The sequence below is a fragment of the Prionailurus bengalensis genome, chromosome B3 (assembly GCF_016509475.1).
Source record: "Prionailurus bengalensis isolate Pbe53 chromosome B3, Fcat_Pben_1.1_paternal_pri, whole genome shotgun sequence".
In the NCBI taxonomy this organism is placed as follows: domain Eukaryota; kingdom Metazoa; phylum Chordata; class Mammalia; order Carnivora; family Felidae; genus Prionailurus; species Prionailurus bengalensis.
Window position 1 is genome coordinate 123,146,210 of NC_057355.1, and position 14,600 is coordinate 123,160,809.

Consider the following 14,600-nt stretch of genomic DNA (forward strand, 5'->3'; position numbering starts at 1 on the left):
AGTGGCTCAAGAGATATTTGTGGAATGAACGTCTGATGAATGTCTCCAAAGCACATCTTATAAACATGCGATACAGGTCAATGAATGAACGAAGGGGGGCCAAAGATAACTAAGATCAATCAGCACATTCTCACCACTCGGCAACTGTTAGTGAATGTCTTCCTCGCTTGTTCTAATACCTTATTTGAAATGCACAAGCCCACAACTCCATCCTCCACGGAACACGAATCTACGCCTCCTTCGGAAAGACTATCGAAAACAAATTTCAGAAAGATTGTGTGTCCGCAGCCCGGGCAAAGAAATAAGTGCCCCTGGCAGGTTAGGTGTCTTGACCCCTCTACCTCCTCGGAAGGAGCGGTCCACGGGGAGCGCGGGTCCGGTGGCTCGCTTGGCCGCGGCTTAGGGAACCACGAACTACAAGTCCCAGCAGGCCGCGCGGCGCCTCCGCTTCATTAGGCGCAATCAGCGGGTGGCTGAGAGCCAAGACCCGGCGAATCCCGTCACCCAGCTGCGGCGCGGAACTCGGCGCCGCGTCCCCGCGTCCCTTGGGGTGAGTAGGCTAGTCGCACCAGGGTCGCGCGGCGCGTAGAGTGCTGGGGTGGCGGTGCAAACGCGCCGGACGCCCGCCTCCGCTGGAACTGCGCAGGAGGGAACCCGCGGCCTGTGACCTTGTCACCCAGGCCGGCGCGCGGCCACGTGACCGGCAGGGCCCCGCCTCCTCTGCGGTCACTCTCCAGCCTGGCTCACCAGTGGGCAGAAGTGTGGACTGGCTACTTAGATGGCGCAGTCTCTCATGTAGGCAGGGCTGGAGGAGGAGGCATCGGGTGGCTCACCCAGGCGACCTCTGCCTAGGCGGTGTGTGGACTCCGAGCCGCGGGCGGCGGGGGGCTCGGCGTGATCTCTGGACTAGAGCGTGGGGTGCCGCCCAAATCTCTGCCTTCCGTCTGGTAGCTTGGCGTGCCCCGGAGCGCCCCTAATCTCCCACACTTTGCGGGGCCCTGCGCTTCCAGTTCTCCTAGAACTGGAACGTGCTGATGACAGCTGTGCATGGAGAGCAGCCTCTGGAAGACACCTAGCACAGCTCTCTCCCCAGGTTAAGTGGCATTTACTTTCTACTAGGTAGGAAGTCAGCCAATTCAACAAGTATTTATTGATCACGTCCATGATAATTGGCACTTAATGGGTGCTCAAGAAATATTTACCGAGCTGAAAGTGAACTAGACTTTATCTGTGCCTTTGTATGTTTTCTTTAAGCATTTTCTTATTGCACAAGCTATCAAACTGCATCAGAATCATCTGGAATCAACCCAGAGTTTCTGATTCACTAGGTCTGGGCTGGGGAGCAAGAATTTGCATTTGTAACATGCTCCCTGGAGATAGAGATGCTGCCCCGGACATAATTTTGAGCACTACTGCTTTATAGGAAAAAAAAAAATCCTGTGAATTTAAAGCACCAACTTCTCACACTGGGTTATGGGTCTTTGTGTCCTTATTTGATAGTTTAACATTTTGTCATGATAAACATGTGCATATCACTGTGTACACTATTAATTTGTCCCTACATTATTTTATATACAGATTTACACTTCTGTCATTTTTCCTGGATTACATCATATCCTCTTGTGTTATTATTGGCTTGGCTGTTTCTCAACAGCCTTTACAGATGTAAGATTTTACCTCTGCCGGGAGAGCTTGCATTTTATTCCTTCCTGCTAATATACATTTTCTTGCAGACAGGGGACCTATAAGATAAGAATAGTGCTTGGTTCTGGTATCCATTCTCCGACTCCCTGTCCAGCTCCCTGGCCCCCAACTAACTAAATCTGGATTTAGATTTTTATGCCAGAGGGACTCCAGTGACCTACCTTTTACCTGCACTTGCTCTTTGTGCTTGATTTTCCACTGTTTTCCCTGAGTCCCTACTTTCCCAGGATGGACTGAATGGGGAATTTCTATTCCTTGCCTGGGTGAGATTTATTTTCCTTGTCTGTTCTGGGACCGTGGCATCAGCCACGGATTCCTTTACTTAATCAATATTGATTCAGCCACCTTCTGGACATATGATTATATTTGGACTGCATCATTGGTGGCAGGTCACGTTATAAACCTCATCAGGCCAGTTAGATGGTCCCTGGGCATTGACTGTGCATCTTTCCAGACTTGAGACATGATGATATTTTCCACCTTGTTTGCTTATTTTTTTTTAAGTTTATTTATTTTGAGAAAGAGAGCGAGCACATGTGCATGAGTGGGGGAGGAGCAGAGAGAGAGAGAGAAAGAGAGAATCCCAGGCAGGCTTGGCATTGGCAGCACGTGGAGCTGGAACTCAGGAACCTCAAGATCTGAGGTGAAACCTGAGCTGAAACCAAGAGTCAGATGCTAAACCGACTGAGCCACCCAGATGCCCCTCACCTTGTTTGCTTTTTATCCACATCAATTACCAGATTTCCCTGAAAACCTGATCACTCTCTCCAAGGGTATTGAGTCCTTTCCAGTCTTGGGAGTAGACCAGAAGAAATAATGCCCATTTCTCTAGTAGCCTCTTTAGGAAGTGGGAGGAGGCTGCGGTCACTATATGGGATTGATGGAATTAGAGCCCAGAGTGCCTTTCTTCTGACCATTCTCACCTGCGCACCAAGCAGGGCACGGTGATTCCATGCTTATTGACCTGGAATGTGGCATGGGGACTGCGGATGGGTGGTAACTGGTGGGCCTAGCCACTCTTTGGCCCACCACAAACTGTAAGTGCTTGATTCCCCATTTAGTTCTGTCCAGGGGATGGACATTCCATTTGACTATCAACTTCCCATTTGTAGAGCTTTCCACACTTGCCTTTTGCCTCATTTCATCACGTGCTGCGGTGTTCCTATGGTCCAGCAAGATGGATTCCATTCTTATAGATTTGACAATAACACAGCTCTCCTAAATGTTTCATAGACTGGAATCGGTTATTTCTGGTGAGGTGGTTTGGTTGATATTCTGACATGTTGATTTCCAGGGCTCTAAGCAGTGTCTTCCACATGCCTGCCGTTTGGGCAGGGTAGAGGGTCAGAAGGCAGAGTCGCTGCCCACAGTGACTGATACGGTTATTTGTGAAGAGTGCTAAGGACATGGGTGAACAGAGTCCCTGCTAAGGAGGCCGTGTGCCATAGACAGCCTCAAGCTCCAACTCTGCCGTTTACTGGTTGAGTGCTTGGGAAAAATCTCCCAACTCGTTCCTTTCCTCATTTATGCCTGTGGATGATGATAATATTTGTCTCATCTTACTGGGTTGTGTGGAATATCTAATGAGATAATGAGTGCAGAGGGCTTTGTAAAGGTTAGTTGTTGCTAAAATTGTCATCTAATTTTTAGGTTTTTAGGGTCTTGGTGTCCTTAAGGCCCCTCCCAAAAGTGTGTGCTCCTGTGAGAAGTAACTCAGGTGAAAGTCAGAAAGGCAAGGAAACAGAACAGGGCAGGTGATTCATTAGCAAAAGGTTTAATAATGAAAGGTGTTTTTCATCGACAGACATATTTCACGGCTGACAGGGTCTTTTAAAATACCCTGAGGGAGACAACTCATTTGCATGTTAAAGACTCACTGACACTGTATGGAAAACTCCAGCTCCAGTCTATTTAGGCACAGTTTGGCTCCTCTATCATCTATTTTATGTTTTTCAATTTCCACCTCTTTTATTACTGAGGACATTTGCATGGAAACCAGGTCTTGGGAATTCTGTCTGTTTCTTGCTGTGGCTTCCCCTCCCAGGGTGGGATGGTCTCAGGGCTCCATTGCCTATAGGGACAGGCCTGGAGGATGGTGCACCAGGAAGATGAGGTTTAAGAGGCAAGAGCTGGGAGGTGGTGCTAGGGTGCTGGGGTAGGATGGCTACTGAATTGATAGCCCTGGAGTGATTCTCACCTGGGGACCTGTGTTGTTACTGGCTCTGCACAGGCCTAGTGGGGTATAGTTTCTCCCTTGATTCATCGATTCAGTAAATACTTTTGGAGCACCTACCACGCCGAGGCAGAGTTTGGCAAACTGTAGCCTCTGGGCCACATCTGGCCACACTCATAACTTTATGTCTGTGCTTGCCATTTGCCTTGTGCTACAATGCAGTATTGAGTAGCTGTGACAGAGGCATTATATATAGTCTGCAAAGCTGAAAATATTTAATATATGGCCCTTTACCGAAATAGTTTGTGACTCGTGTGCTCGACAGGGAGAAAAGCAAGAGCAAAAGCTGTAAGGCCACAGTGTGCCTGGTGGGTTTGATGAATAGCTGGGACGTTAGTGCTTTTGGAGTGCGGTAGCAAGGGGGAAAAAGGAAGGGCCTGAGACCTTGGAGGAAACTGGGGGGTCAGATCAGATAGGGCCTTGTCAGCCAATGCCTTGGGTCTTCATCTGAGTGAGGTGGGAGCCATTAGAGAGTTGAGAGCAGGGGAATGCATAATTGGACTGAAGTTTCTATGTTTAGGTGGAAAAATTCACTCTCTTACTCATTCAATTATGTATTTGTTAGCAAACTTATAAATTAGTTATGTAATATATTAACAAATTTGGCCCTTTGCATCTAGTAGAAGAGGCAGATACAGGACCAAATTCTTAGAGATAAAAGCAATGCATAATAAGACCAGATGGGAAAGAGGAACTAATTCTAAGTGGTTGGTTCACTTAGAGGCTTCATAGAGGGATGAGGGGGGGCTGAGTATTTGGGAGATGAAGCGGGCAAGGTGGGGCGGGGTGAGAATAGGGTGGTCCTTGAACCCCTTGCTAGAGAACTTGGACTTTTCTGTAGGTGGGGGGGAGGTAGGATAATGAGTGCATGTGGAGGTTAGGGTGGTGACGACTCTGGTGGAGAGTAAGAGCCAGGTGAGATGTGGGGAAATGGCTTTGGAATGGAGAATGGTTGAGCAGTTTAGTCAAGATAAGATGGGCTTCCTCCCTTGCTTTGTTAATTGTACAAGGTTATGCCAAATCCTGGTCTCTCAGGTGCTATGAGTTCTTAGTCTACATAAACTTGTCAGTGTTTCTGGGAAGAAAAAATGAAGTTTAAAGTGACAGTAAGGAAAAGACATCTTACTTGCTGAGTATGTTAGGTATTATGTTAAAACAGCATCTCCTCTAATGCTCGCAGTAGCCCTAGGAGGGAGGTACTATCAAGAACTCTTTTGTAGATGTTTACCTGGAGGCTCCAAGAAATGTGGCTTGCTCAAGGTCACAGAGCAGGTGAGCAGCAGAGCAGGATTCTTCCTGGCTCCAGAGGCTGAGTTCCTGACTTCCAGTCCTTCCATATGGCCATTTATCTATCTATCTATCTATCTATCTATCTATCTATCTATCTATCTATTTATCTATCTATCCATCCATCCATCCATCTACCTACCTACCTACCTATCTACCTATGTTTATTTATTTATAAATGTTTATTTATTTTGAGAGAGAGAGAGAGAGAGAGCACACACAGGGGAGGGGCAGAAGGAGAGGGAGAGAGAGAACCAAAGCAGGCTCTGTGCCATCAGTGCACAGCCTGACATGGGGCTTGATCCCGTGAACTGTGAGATCATGACTTAAGCTGAAATCAAGAGTCAGGTGTTTAACTGAACTAGCCACCCAAGTGCCCCCAGATGACCTTTTTAATGTGGGCTTCTTTTCAGGCCCCACAAGGAATGGTCCCTCATGGACTACACTGATGATCTTGAAGGAGGAAGATGTGTAAGGAGCTGAGTGCACTCAGCCTAATGTAAAGCCTGCTTCTGGGTCCATTTGGGAACCTGTGTTTTGGCAAGACAAGGTAGAGGGTGAACTGAGCATGCTGATGCCCTTTTTAAACATTTTTTACTTTGGGGCACCTGGGTGGCTCAGTTGGTTAAGCGTCCAACTTTGACTCAGGTCATGATCTCACAGTTCATGGGTTCGAGCCTGGCATCAGGCTCTGTGCTGATAGCTCAGAGCCTTCTTCAGATTCTGTGTCTCCCTCTCTCGCCTCTCCCCTGCTCACGCTCTGTCTCTCTCTCTCTCTCTCTCAAAGATAAATAAACATTATTTATTGTTTATTTATATAAAAATATAAAATATAAAAAAACATCTTTTATTTTGTGTGTGAGAGAGAGGGCACAAGCAAAGGGAATGGCAGAAGGAGAGGAGAGAGAGAATCCCAAGCAGGCTCTATACTGTCAGCATGGAGCCTGATGCAGGGCTGGATCTCATGAATCGTGAGATCATGACCTGTATGCTACCCTTTTTGAGAGCAGATCCTGCAGGCTGAGGGTGTAGAGAACAAGGGGAAAAGGTAGGGGGAAGTGGGAGCCTACCAGGATGTTAGAAGTGGGGCACGCAGAAGTCCTGCAGAAGCTGATAGCAGTGTAAATGAGGTCCTTTATTGGAGCATGGCGTTGGGAGAGGAAATGATTACTAGTAATAATAATAATAAGAGATAACAACAGTGTTGGTGGTGATAGCAGTTGCTGCTGTGTTCTTACTGTGGAGGTGGCTCTTTGCTATACATTTTGCATGACTTCCTCATCCCTCACCACCCCATCCAGTAGACACTGATGTCATCATCCCCATTTTATAGGCAAGGTCACAAGATTCAGAGAGAGTTAGCAGTGTGGCTGCTAACCCTTTGGGCAAATGACTATAGGGGCTCCAATGCAGGCCTGCTGGAGTGCATGTTCTCAACCACCATGTCTCTGGTCTGGAAGGAACCCTTGGCTTACTAAAATGTTGGCAGAGGGGTGCCTGGTTGGCTCAGTGGGTAGAGCATGTGACTCTTGATCTTGGGGGTTGTGAGTTCGAGTCCCATGTTGGGTGTAGAGATTATTTTAAAAAAATATTAAAAAAAAATAAAATTTTGGAGGGGAAGGAAAAAAAAAAAGGAGGGAGCCAAACCATAAGAGACTCTTAAAAACTGAGAATAAACTGAGGGTTGATGGGGGGTGGGAGGGAGGGGAAAGTGGGTGATGGGCATTGAGGAGGGCACCTGTTGGGATGAGTCCTGAGTGTTGTATGGAAACCAATTTGACAATAAATTTCATATTAAAAAAAATAAATTTTGGCAGAAAAAATAATTAAAATGCAGAATGATGTGGGGATAGGGAGGCTTTCCTAAATAAAGAGAATATAAAGAAAATAAACCACATTCTACAAAACAAGGTTTTAATTTAATTTATTCTTTTTATTTATAAACTCCTTTTTTCCCCCCAGAACTGAACCAGGAGCTGAGCCAGAGCATTTGTGTTTAGGGAAAGAAATGAGTTTCTGAAATTATTTCTTTAAAAATAATTGTTTGCAGTCACTCTTGTGTGCCAATTGCAGACACTGGGGGTTTGGGAGTAGGTGCCATAAACTGAGAAGGCTTGATTTTTGGGCATGGTTTCACTGATGGATTTGAATGCAGTGGAGCCTCTTTATTAAAGAGTAAAAATCACCCTTATGTTATTAAAATGCAGATTCCTGAGTCCCATCTCCAGGGTTGGTGATTCAGTGGGTCAGTGAGTAGACTTCAGAAATCTGCATTTTTGTGTGTTAAAAATTTTTTTTTCTTTTTTTCTAAAAGTTTTTATTTTGAGAGCTAGAGCATGGGGTGAGGAGGGGGGAGGGTCAGAGAGAGAGAGAGAGAGAAAGGGAGAGAGAGAATCCCAAGCAGGTTCCATGCTGTCAGCACAGAGCTGGTCGTGGGCTCAATCTCATGAACCGTGAGATTATGACATGAGCCAAAATCAAGAGTCAGACACTTAACCGACTGAGCTGCCCTGGTGTCCCTAAATTTTTTTCTTCTGATGAGAACTTTTAGGATTTACTCTTAGCAACTTTCAAATATGTAATAAAATATTGTTAATTAAAGTCCATGCTGTATGTTACATCCTCATGAGTTATTTATTTTATAACTGGAAGTTTGTACCTATTGATCCCCATTGCCCATTTTGCCCACCTCCACCCCCTGTCTTTGGTAACCACCAAGCTGTTCTTTGTATCTGGAGTTGGTTTTTTGTTTTTTAGGTTTCACATATAAGTGAGATCATATAGTACTTGTCTTTCTCTCTCTGACTTATTTCACTCTAGGTCCACCCATGTGTCACAAAAGGCAAGATTTCTTTCCTCTTCATGGCTGAGTTATATCCCATTATATTTACATATATATCACATTTTCTTTATCCGTTCATCCATTGATGGGCATTTACGTTGTTTTCTTACCTTGGTTATTATAAACAATACTGCAGCAAACATGTGAATGTATATATCTTTTTGAGTTAATGTTTTTGTTTTCTTTGGATAGCAATTCCACTTCTGAGTATTTGAGTCATATGGTAGTTCTATTTTTAAGTCTTTGAGGAGCTTCCATACTGTTTTCCATAGTGGTTGCACTAATTCACATTCCCACCAACAGTACACAAGGGTTTCTTTTTCTCCATTTCCTTGCCATCACTTGTTATTTCTTGTCTTTTTGATAGTAGCCATCCTAGCAGGTCTGAGGTAATATCTCATTGTGGCTTCAGTTTGCATCTCCCTGATGATTACTGATGTTGAGCGTCTTTTGGTATAACTGTTGGCCATTTGTATGTCTTCCCTGGAAAATATCTATTCAGATCTTCTGCCTGTATTTTAATCAGATTTTTTAAACTGTTGAATTGTGTGGGTTTTTTATAGATCTTGGATATGAATCCCTTATCAGATACATGATTTGGAAATATTTTTTCCCATTCAGTAGGTTGCCTTTTCATTTTGTTGGTGGTTTCCTTTGCTGTATGGAGACTTTTTAGTTTGAGGTATTCCCATTTGTTGTTTTTGTTGCTTTTGCTGTTAGTGTCAGATTCAAAAAGTCATTGCCAAGAGCTATGTTAAGGGGCTTATCGCCTATGTTTTCTTCTAGGAGTTTTATGTTTTCAGATTTTACATTCAAGTCTTTAACCCATTTTAAGTTAGTTTTTGTGTATGATATGAGATAGGGATCCAGTTTGATTCTTTTGCATGTGGCCATCCAGTTTTCCAAACACTATTTGTTGAGAAGACTGTCGTTTCCCCACTGTGTATTCTTGGCTCCTTTGTTGTAAATTAATTGCCCATATGCGTGTGGGTTTATTTCTGGACTCTCTATTGGCTTCCATTGATCTATGTGTTTGTTTTTATGTCAATGCCATACTGTTTTGATTACTACAGTTTTGTAATATAGTAGTATAATCAGAGACCATGATACCTCCAGCTTTGTTCTTCTTCCTCAAGATTGCTTTGGGCATTCTTGGTCTTTTGTAGTTCCATATAAATTTTAGCATAGTTTGTTCTATTTCTGTGAAAACTGCCTTTGGAATTTTGATAGGGATTGCATTGTATCTGTAGATTGCTTTGGGTAATATGGAAATTTTTTTTTTATTTTTTTTTAACGTTTATTTATTTTTGAGACAGAGAGAGACAGAGCATGAACGGGGGAGGGTCAGAGAGAGGGAGACACAGAATCTGAAACAGGCTCCAGGCTCCGAGCTGTCAGCACAGAGCCCGACGCGGGGTCGAACTCACGGACCGCGAGATCATGACCTGAGCCGAAGTCGGCCGCTTAACCGACTGAGCCACCCAGGCGCCCCAAGGAAATTTTAATAATATTCTTCCAATCCATGAACACAGAATATCTTGCCAGTTATTTGTGTCTTCAATTCATTAGTGTCTTATAATTTTCAGTGTATAGGTCTTGGTTAAATTTATTCTGAGATATTTTATTTTTGACGCAATTGTAAGTGGGATTTTCATAATTTCTCTTTCTGATTATTCATTATTAGTGCATAGAAACCCAACAGATTTTTGCATGCTGATTCTGTATCCTGCAACTTTACTGAATTTGTTTATTCTGATGGTTTTTTGGTGGATTGCTTAGGGTTTTCTATATATAATATGTTATCTGCAAATAGTGGCAGTTTTACTTCTTCTTTCCCAATTTGGATGCCTTTTACTTCCTCTTGCCTAATTGCTCTTGCTAGGGCTTCCAGTACTGTGTTGAATAAAAGAGGTGAGAGTGGGCATCCTTGTCCTGTTCCTGATCTTAGAGGAAAAGTTTTCAGCCTTTCACCATGGAGTATGATGTTAGCTGTGGGCTTATCATATATGGCCTTTATTATGCTGAGGTATGTTCCCCTGTATCTACTTTGTTGAGAGTTTTTAATCATTAATGAGTGTTGAATTTTGTCAGATGCGTTTTCTGCATTGTTGAGATGATCTGATTTTTATCCCTCATTTTGTTAATATAGTGTAAGAAATCTACATTAAAAAAAGATTTTAGTATAATATGACTTCACTCATATGAGGACTTTAAGATACAAAACAGATGAACATAAGGGAAGGGAAGCAAAAATAATATAAAAACAGGGAGGGGGACAAAACAGAAGAGACTCTTAAATATGGAGAACAAACAGAGGGTTGCTAGAGGGGTTGTGGGAGGGGGGATGGACTAAATGGGTTAAAGGGCTTAAGAAATCTACTCTTGAAATCATTGTTGCACCATGTGCTAACTAACTTGGATGTAAATTATAAAAAATAAATTGTTAGATTACAAAAAAGATTTTAGGGGTGCCTGTGTGGCTTAGTTGGTTAAGCCTCCAGTTCTTGATTTTGGCTCAGGTCATGATTTTGCAGTTTGTGAGATTGAGCCCCGTGAGATCTGACAGCGCAGAGCCTGCTCAGGATTCTCTCTCTCTGTCTCTCTCTGCCCCTCCCCTACTTGTGCATGCACACATGCTTTCTCGAAATAAACTTTTAAAAAAATAAATAAGATTTTATTTTTGAGTTAAATTTATCCTCAACATGGGGCTCAAACTTACAACCCTGAGGTCAAGAGTCTCACGCTCTATCCACTGAGCCAGCCAGGCACCCCCGAGATCTGCATTTTTGAAATGGTATTTTTACAGGTATTCCTCTGACCATACGTTAGAAATGTTGGATTAGGAAAAGAAGACTGCCAAGGAGAAAAACAACAGAATTATAAAAATTATTGAGTCCAGAAAGGGTCAAGAAAGGAGAAACAAAGAAATAGAACAGGTAGGAAAAATAGAAGACATAGAAGAAGATGCTAAAATTAAATCTAAATACATAGGTTATATTAATTGCAAAAAGAAAAAAATCAACTATATGTTGTTTAAAGAAACAGTATAAATTTAGGTTGAAAGTAGAAGAATGGAATGAGATGTACCTGTGAATACTTAAAAAAAAAAAAAAAAAATCTGTGGGATGCCTGGGTGGCTCAGTCGGTTGAACCTCTGACTCTTGATTTTGACTCAGGTCTGTAGGATTGAGCCCCGTGTCAGGCTCTGTGCTGAGCATGAAGCCTGCTTAAGATTCTCTCTCTCTTCCTCTGCCCCTCTTCCCCACTTGTGTTCTTTCACTCAAATAAAATTAAAGATTTTAAGAAAATCTGTGGCTATACTATGAGGCATGAGTCCAAATACATTTTAAAGAAAATGAAGACAAGACTGTGTGTAGCAATAGTTTTCATACAAAGAGGAAACAGAGGCACAGAGCAGGGAGGGGATGGTCACAGACTGAGTCCAAAGCAGAGCAAACAGTGATGGCCTGAATCTTCCTGCTGCTTCTATATAGGTTTGCACGTGTGGATGACTTGGTGATTCACTTCTCCTGGGTGGGACTTCTCCCCTGGTACCTGCAGCTATGGTCGAGGATTTTAGTCTGATATAGAGTTCCCAGAAATTGAAGAGGAAGCAGCCCATTGGGTACAGTGACCTCCAAATGCTCCAACAGTCCACCTGGTGGGCTGAGCTGGTACAAGTAGGGTGGGGAAGGGTATCAAAGAGCCTTGAGCCCACTTGATCCTACCGACTGGGAGTATGTTTGGTTGAACAGATCAAATCAGCACGCGGACATCGAATCCCTAACCGTGTAGTATCCTGCAAGACTGTGAGTGGACGGTGTACTAATAGTCATGGTATTTGCCTTCAGGCAAAACTTCAGGGAACTCACAATCTAGACAGGGAGCAGTTTACTCTAACTGAAATAAATATTTTGGAAATCAGCCAGACACTGAGAGCTTATCTGGCTGATTCTGACCAGCTGCCATTTTGGCTGTGGCCTGAGCACTTCAGACCTGGGCACAGAGGGCTAATGATGCCTATATGTGCATGGTGGTACAAATAATAGTTACAAGTAATGGTGGTTAGCATGTTCTGCCACTTCCCCTGTTTAAAATAGCACCTCTGTCACATATTCATCATCCTCTTACCCTCTTTTTCTTCTCCGTACTTAATACCAGTTGCTATTCTAATATATGTCTGTTTGCTTCTGATCTGTTGTCCCATCTAGTGTGTAAGTCCATGTGGGCAAGAACTTTGTTTTTCTCCTTCTGTCCCCAGTGCCTAGAATGGTGCCTGGCACTGTGGAAGGAAAAATGACCTTGAGAGTTGGCTTGTGCCAGGTACTCTGCTAAGCCTTTTATGTACATGATCTCATTTTATCCCAACGACTTTTGAGGTAGCTACCCCAAAAACGAGGAAACAGAGATCAGCAAGATTGAGAAAATGGCCCAAGGTTGTATAATCTATTAAGTGGCGGAGCCTGCATTTGAATCCTGGTCTGACTAACTATGGAACTCAACTGTTCCTTTTCTCTGCTTTCCTTTGGCAGGGTCTGGGGACATGGCCCGAAAGGCTCTCAAGCTTGCTTCGTGGACCGGCATGGCTCTTGCTGCCTCTGGCTTCTTCCTCTACAGCAACAAGTACTTGGATCCTAATGACTTTGGTGCTGTCAGGGTGGGCAGAGCAGTTGCAACGGTAGGTTTTTCTTATTGTCAGGGTGGCAGAGGAACTGCTGTATTACCTGCAGGTGTTTGTACATGTAACAGATATGCGTGCCAGCCACACATGTGGAGCTGCATGTGTGCCCTTCCTTGTGCAAAGCTCCCTCTGCACAGTAGCACAGGCATGGGTGTGCACCCTCAGGCACCTATATTCCTGTACGCCCAACCTCTGTCATACTAAGCCGAAATAGAATGGGATTGCACAGGGTCTCTGTTCTGAAGCTTTGACATGCTAGATTCTGTATGTAATTTTAGAAACAGACCTGGACCGGTGCTCCTCAGCAAATGTACGTGGAAAGACTTTGCAGCCTTGATTAAACTCTACCAGAAAACTTGGCTTTCTCTTCAGTGTGCTAGTGTGAGTGGTTCCTGATGCAGGGCTCATACTCAGAACATCTGGGCCTTGGAAAACTTTGGGGCTCCCCTCCAACCCTCAATCTAATCTGAGGGGTCCTGGGTGGCTCAATCAGTTGAATGTCTAACTTTGGCTCAGGTCATGATCTAATGGTTTGTGAGTTCGAGCCCTGCACCGGGCTCACTACTGTCCGCACAAAGCCCACTTTGGATCTTCTGTCCCTCCCCACTTCTTTGCCCCTTCCCTACTCACACTCTCTCTCAAAAATAGATACACATTAAAAAAAAAAAAGAGCATCTTAGTTGAATATTTCACCATTAGAAGTTTTCTCCAGTGGCTCAAGAACATCCTCCCTGTTGAATCATGTCCTCCTAACTCTGCTGAAAGGAGTTCTCCCAAACATGCATATATAACTGCCCCATTCATGGGTCATTTGCCACATGCTTCGTGCTTTCTTGCCTCCTCTGTCTGCTGCAGGATGAACTCATCCTTTCTTCCCCTTGGCATAGATATACTCCGTGCGCTGTCTGTTTGGGTTGTTGTCTGATCATTTCCTTAATACTCGGTGTTGTGAAGTCTTCTCCCTAGCTAGTCATAGAATCTAATGGACACATAGATAAATAGATAGGCCATAGAGTATGAAATGATTCCTGAGTGTTTATCAAGTGCTTTTTGGGGGCCCAGTGTGGTCTTTACAGGCTTTGAGAGGTAGAAATGTACCGTCCTACCCACACCCAGCTTTGAAGGAGCTGATGGTTGAGGAGTGCTCATGTGAATGGGTCAAAAAGCAATGGATTTGTTTTAAAGCCATAGATCGGATCAAGATGTGTGATTCAGGTGACCACTGCTACGGGACCTCAGACGCAAGAGTGAGACCCGTAGGCCGGGAGTCAGGATGAGTGTCCTAGGGGAAGCAGGCTTTGATGGAACCTTAGGGGTTTGAATATAGTTGACCCTTAACAACGGGTTAGGGTGCTGACACCCATGCAGTCAAAAATCCACGTATAACTTTTGACTCCCCCAGAGCTTAACCATTAATAGCCTACTGTTGACCGGAAGTCTTACAGATAACATGAAGAGTCGATCAACACATTGTATGTCATATGTATTATATACTGTATTCTTATAATAAAGTAATCTAGAAAAAAATGTTATTAAGAAAATCATAAGGAAAGAGTGCCTGGGTGGCTCAGTTGATAAAGCGTCTGACTCGGCTCAGGCCATGATATCATGGTTCATGGGTTTGAGCCCTATGTCGGGCTCTCTGCTGTCAGTGCAGGGCCCGTTTCGAATCCTCTGTCTCCCTCTCTCTCTGCCTCTCCCCCCACCTCTCTCTCGCACATGGGTATGCTCTCTCTCAAAAATAAATAAACGTTAAAAAAAAAAAAACCATAAAGAACATACATTTACAGTACCATACGGTAATTTACCGGTAAAACCCCACGTGTAAGTGGGCCCGCACAGTTCAAACCCAT

General features: G+C 43.9%; 1 protein-coding gene across 2 annotated transcripts in view; it reads left to right on the forward strand.

Annotated features, from left to right (window-relative positions):
• The first annotated feature begins 444 nt into the window (after positions 1–444).
• The window catches only part of ADCK1 (aarF domain containing kinase 1), a 121,897-nt gene continuing 107,741 nt past the window's right edge, over positions 445–14,600 (forward strand). For both annotated transcript variants that reach the window (XM_043556736.1, XM_043556737.1), the window contains exons 1-2: positions 445–550; positions 12,599–12,744. In XM_043556736.1, coding sequence (XP_043412671.1) covers positions 12,610–12,744 — 135 coding nt within the window. In that variant the 5' untranslated portion in view covers positions 445–550; positions 12,599–12,609. The remainder of the gene's footprint in view (positions 551–12,598; positions 12,745–14,600) is intronic.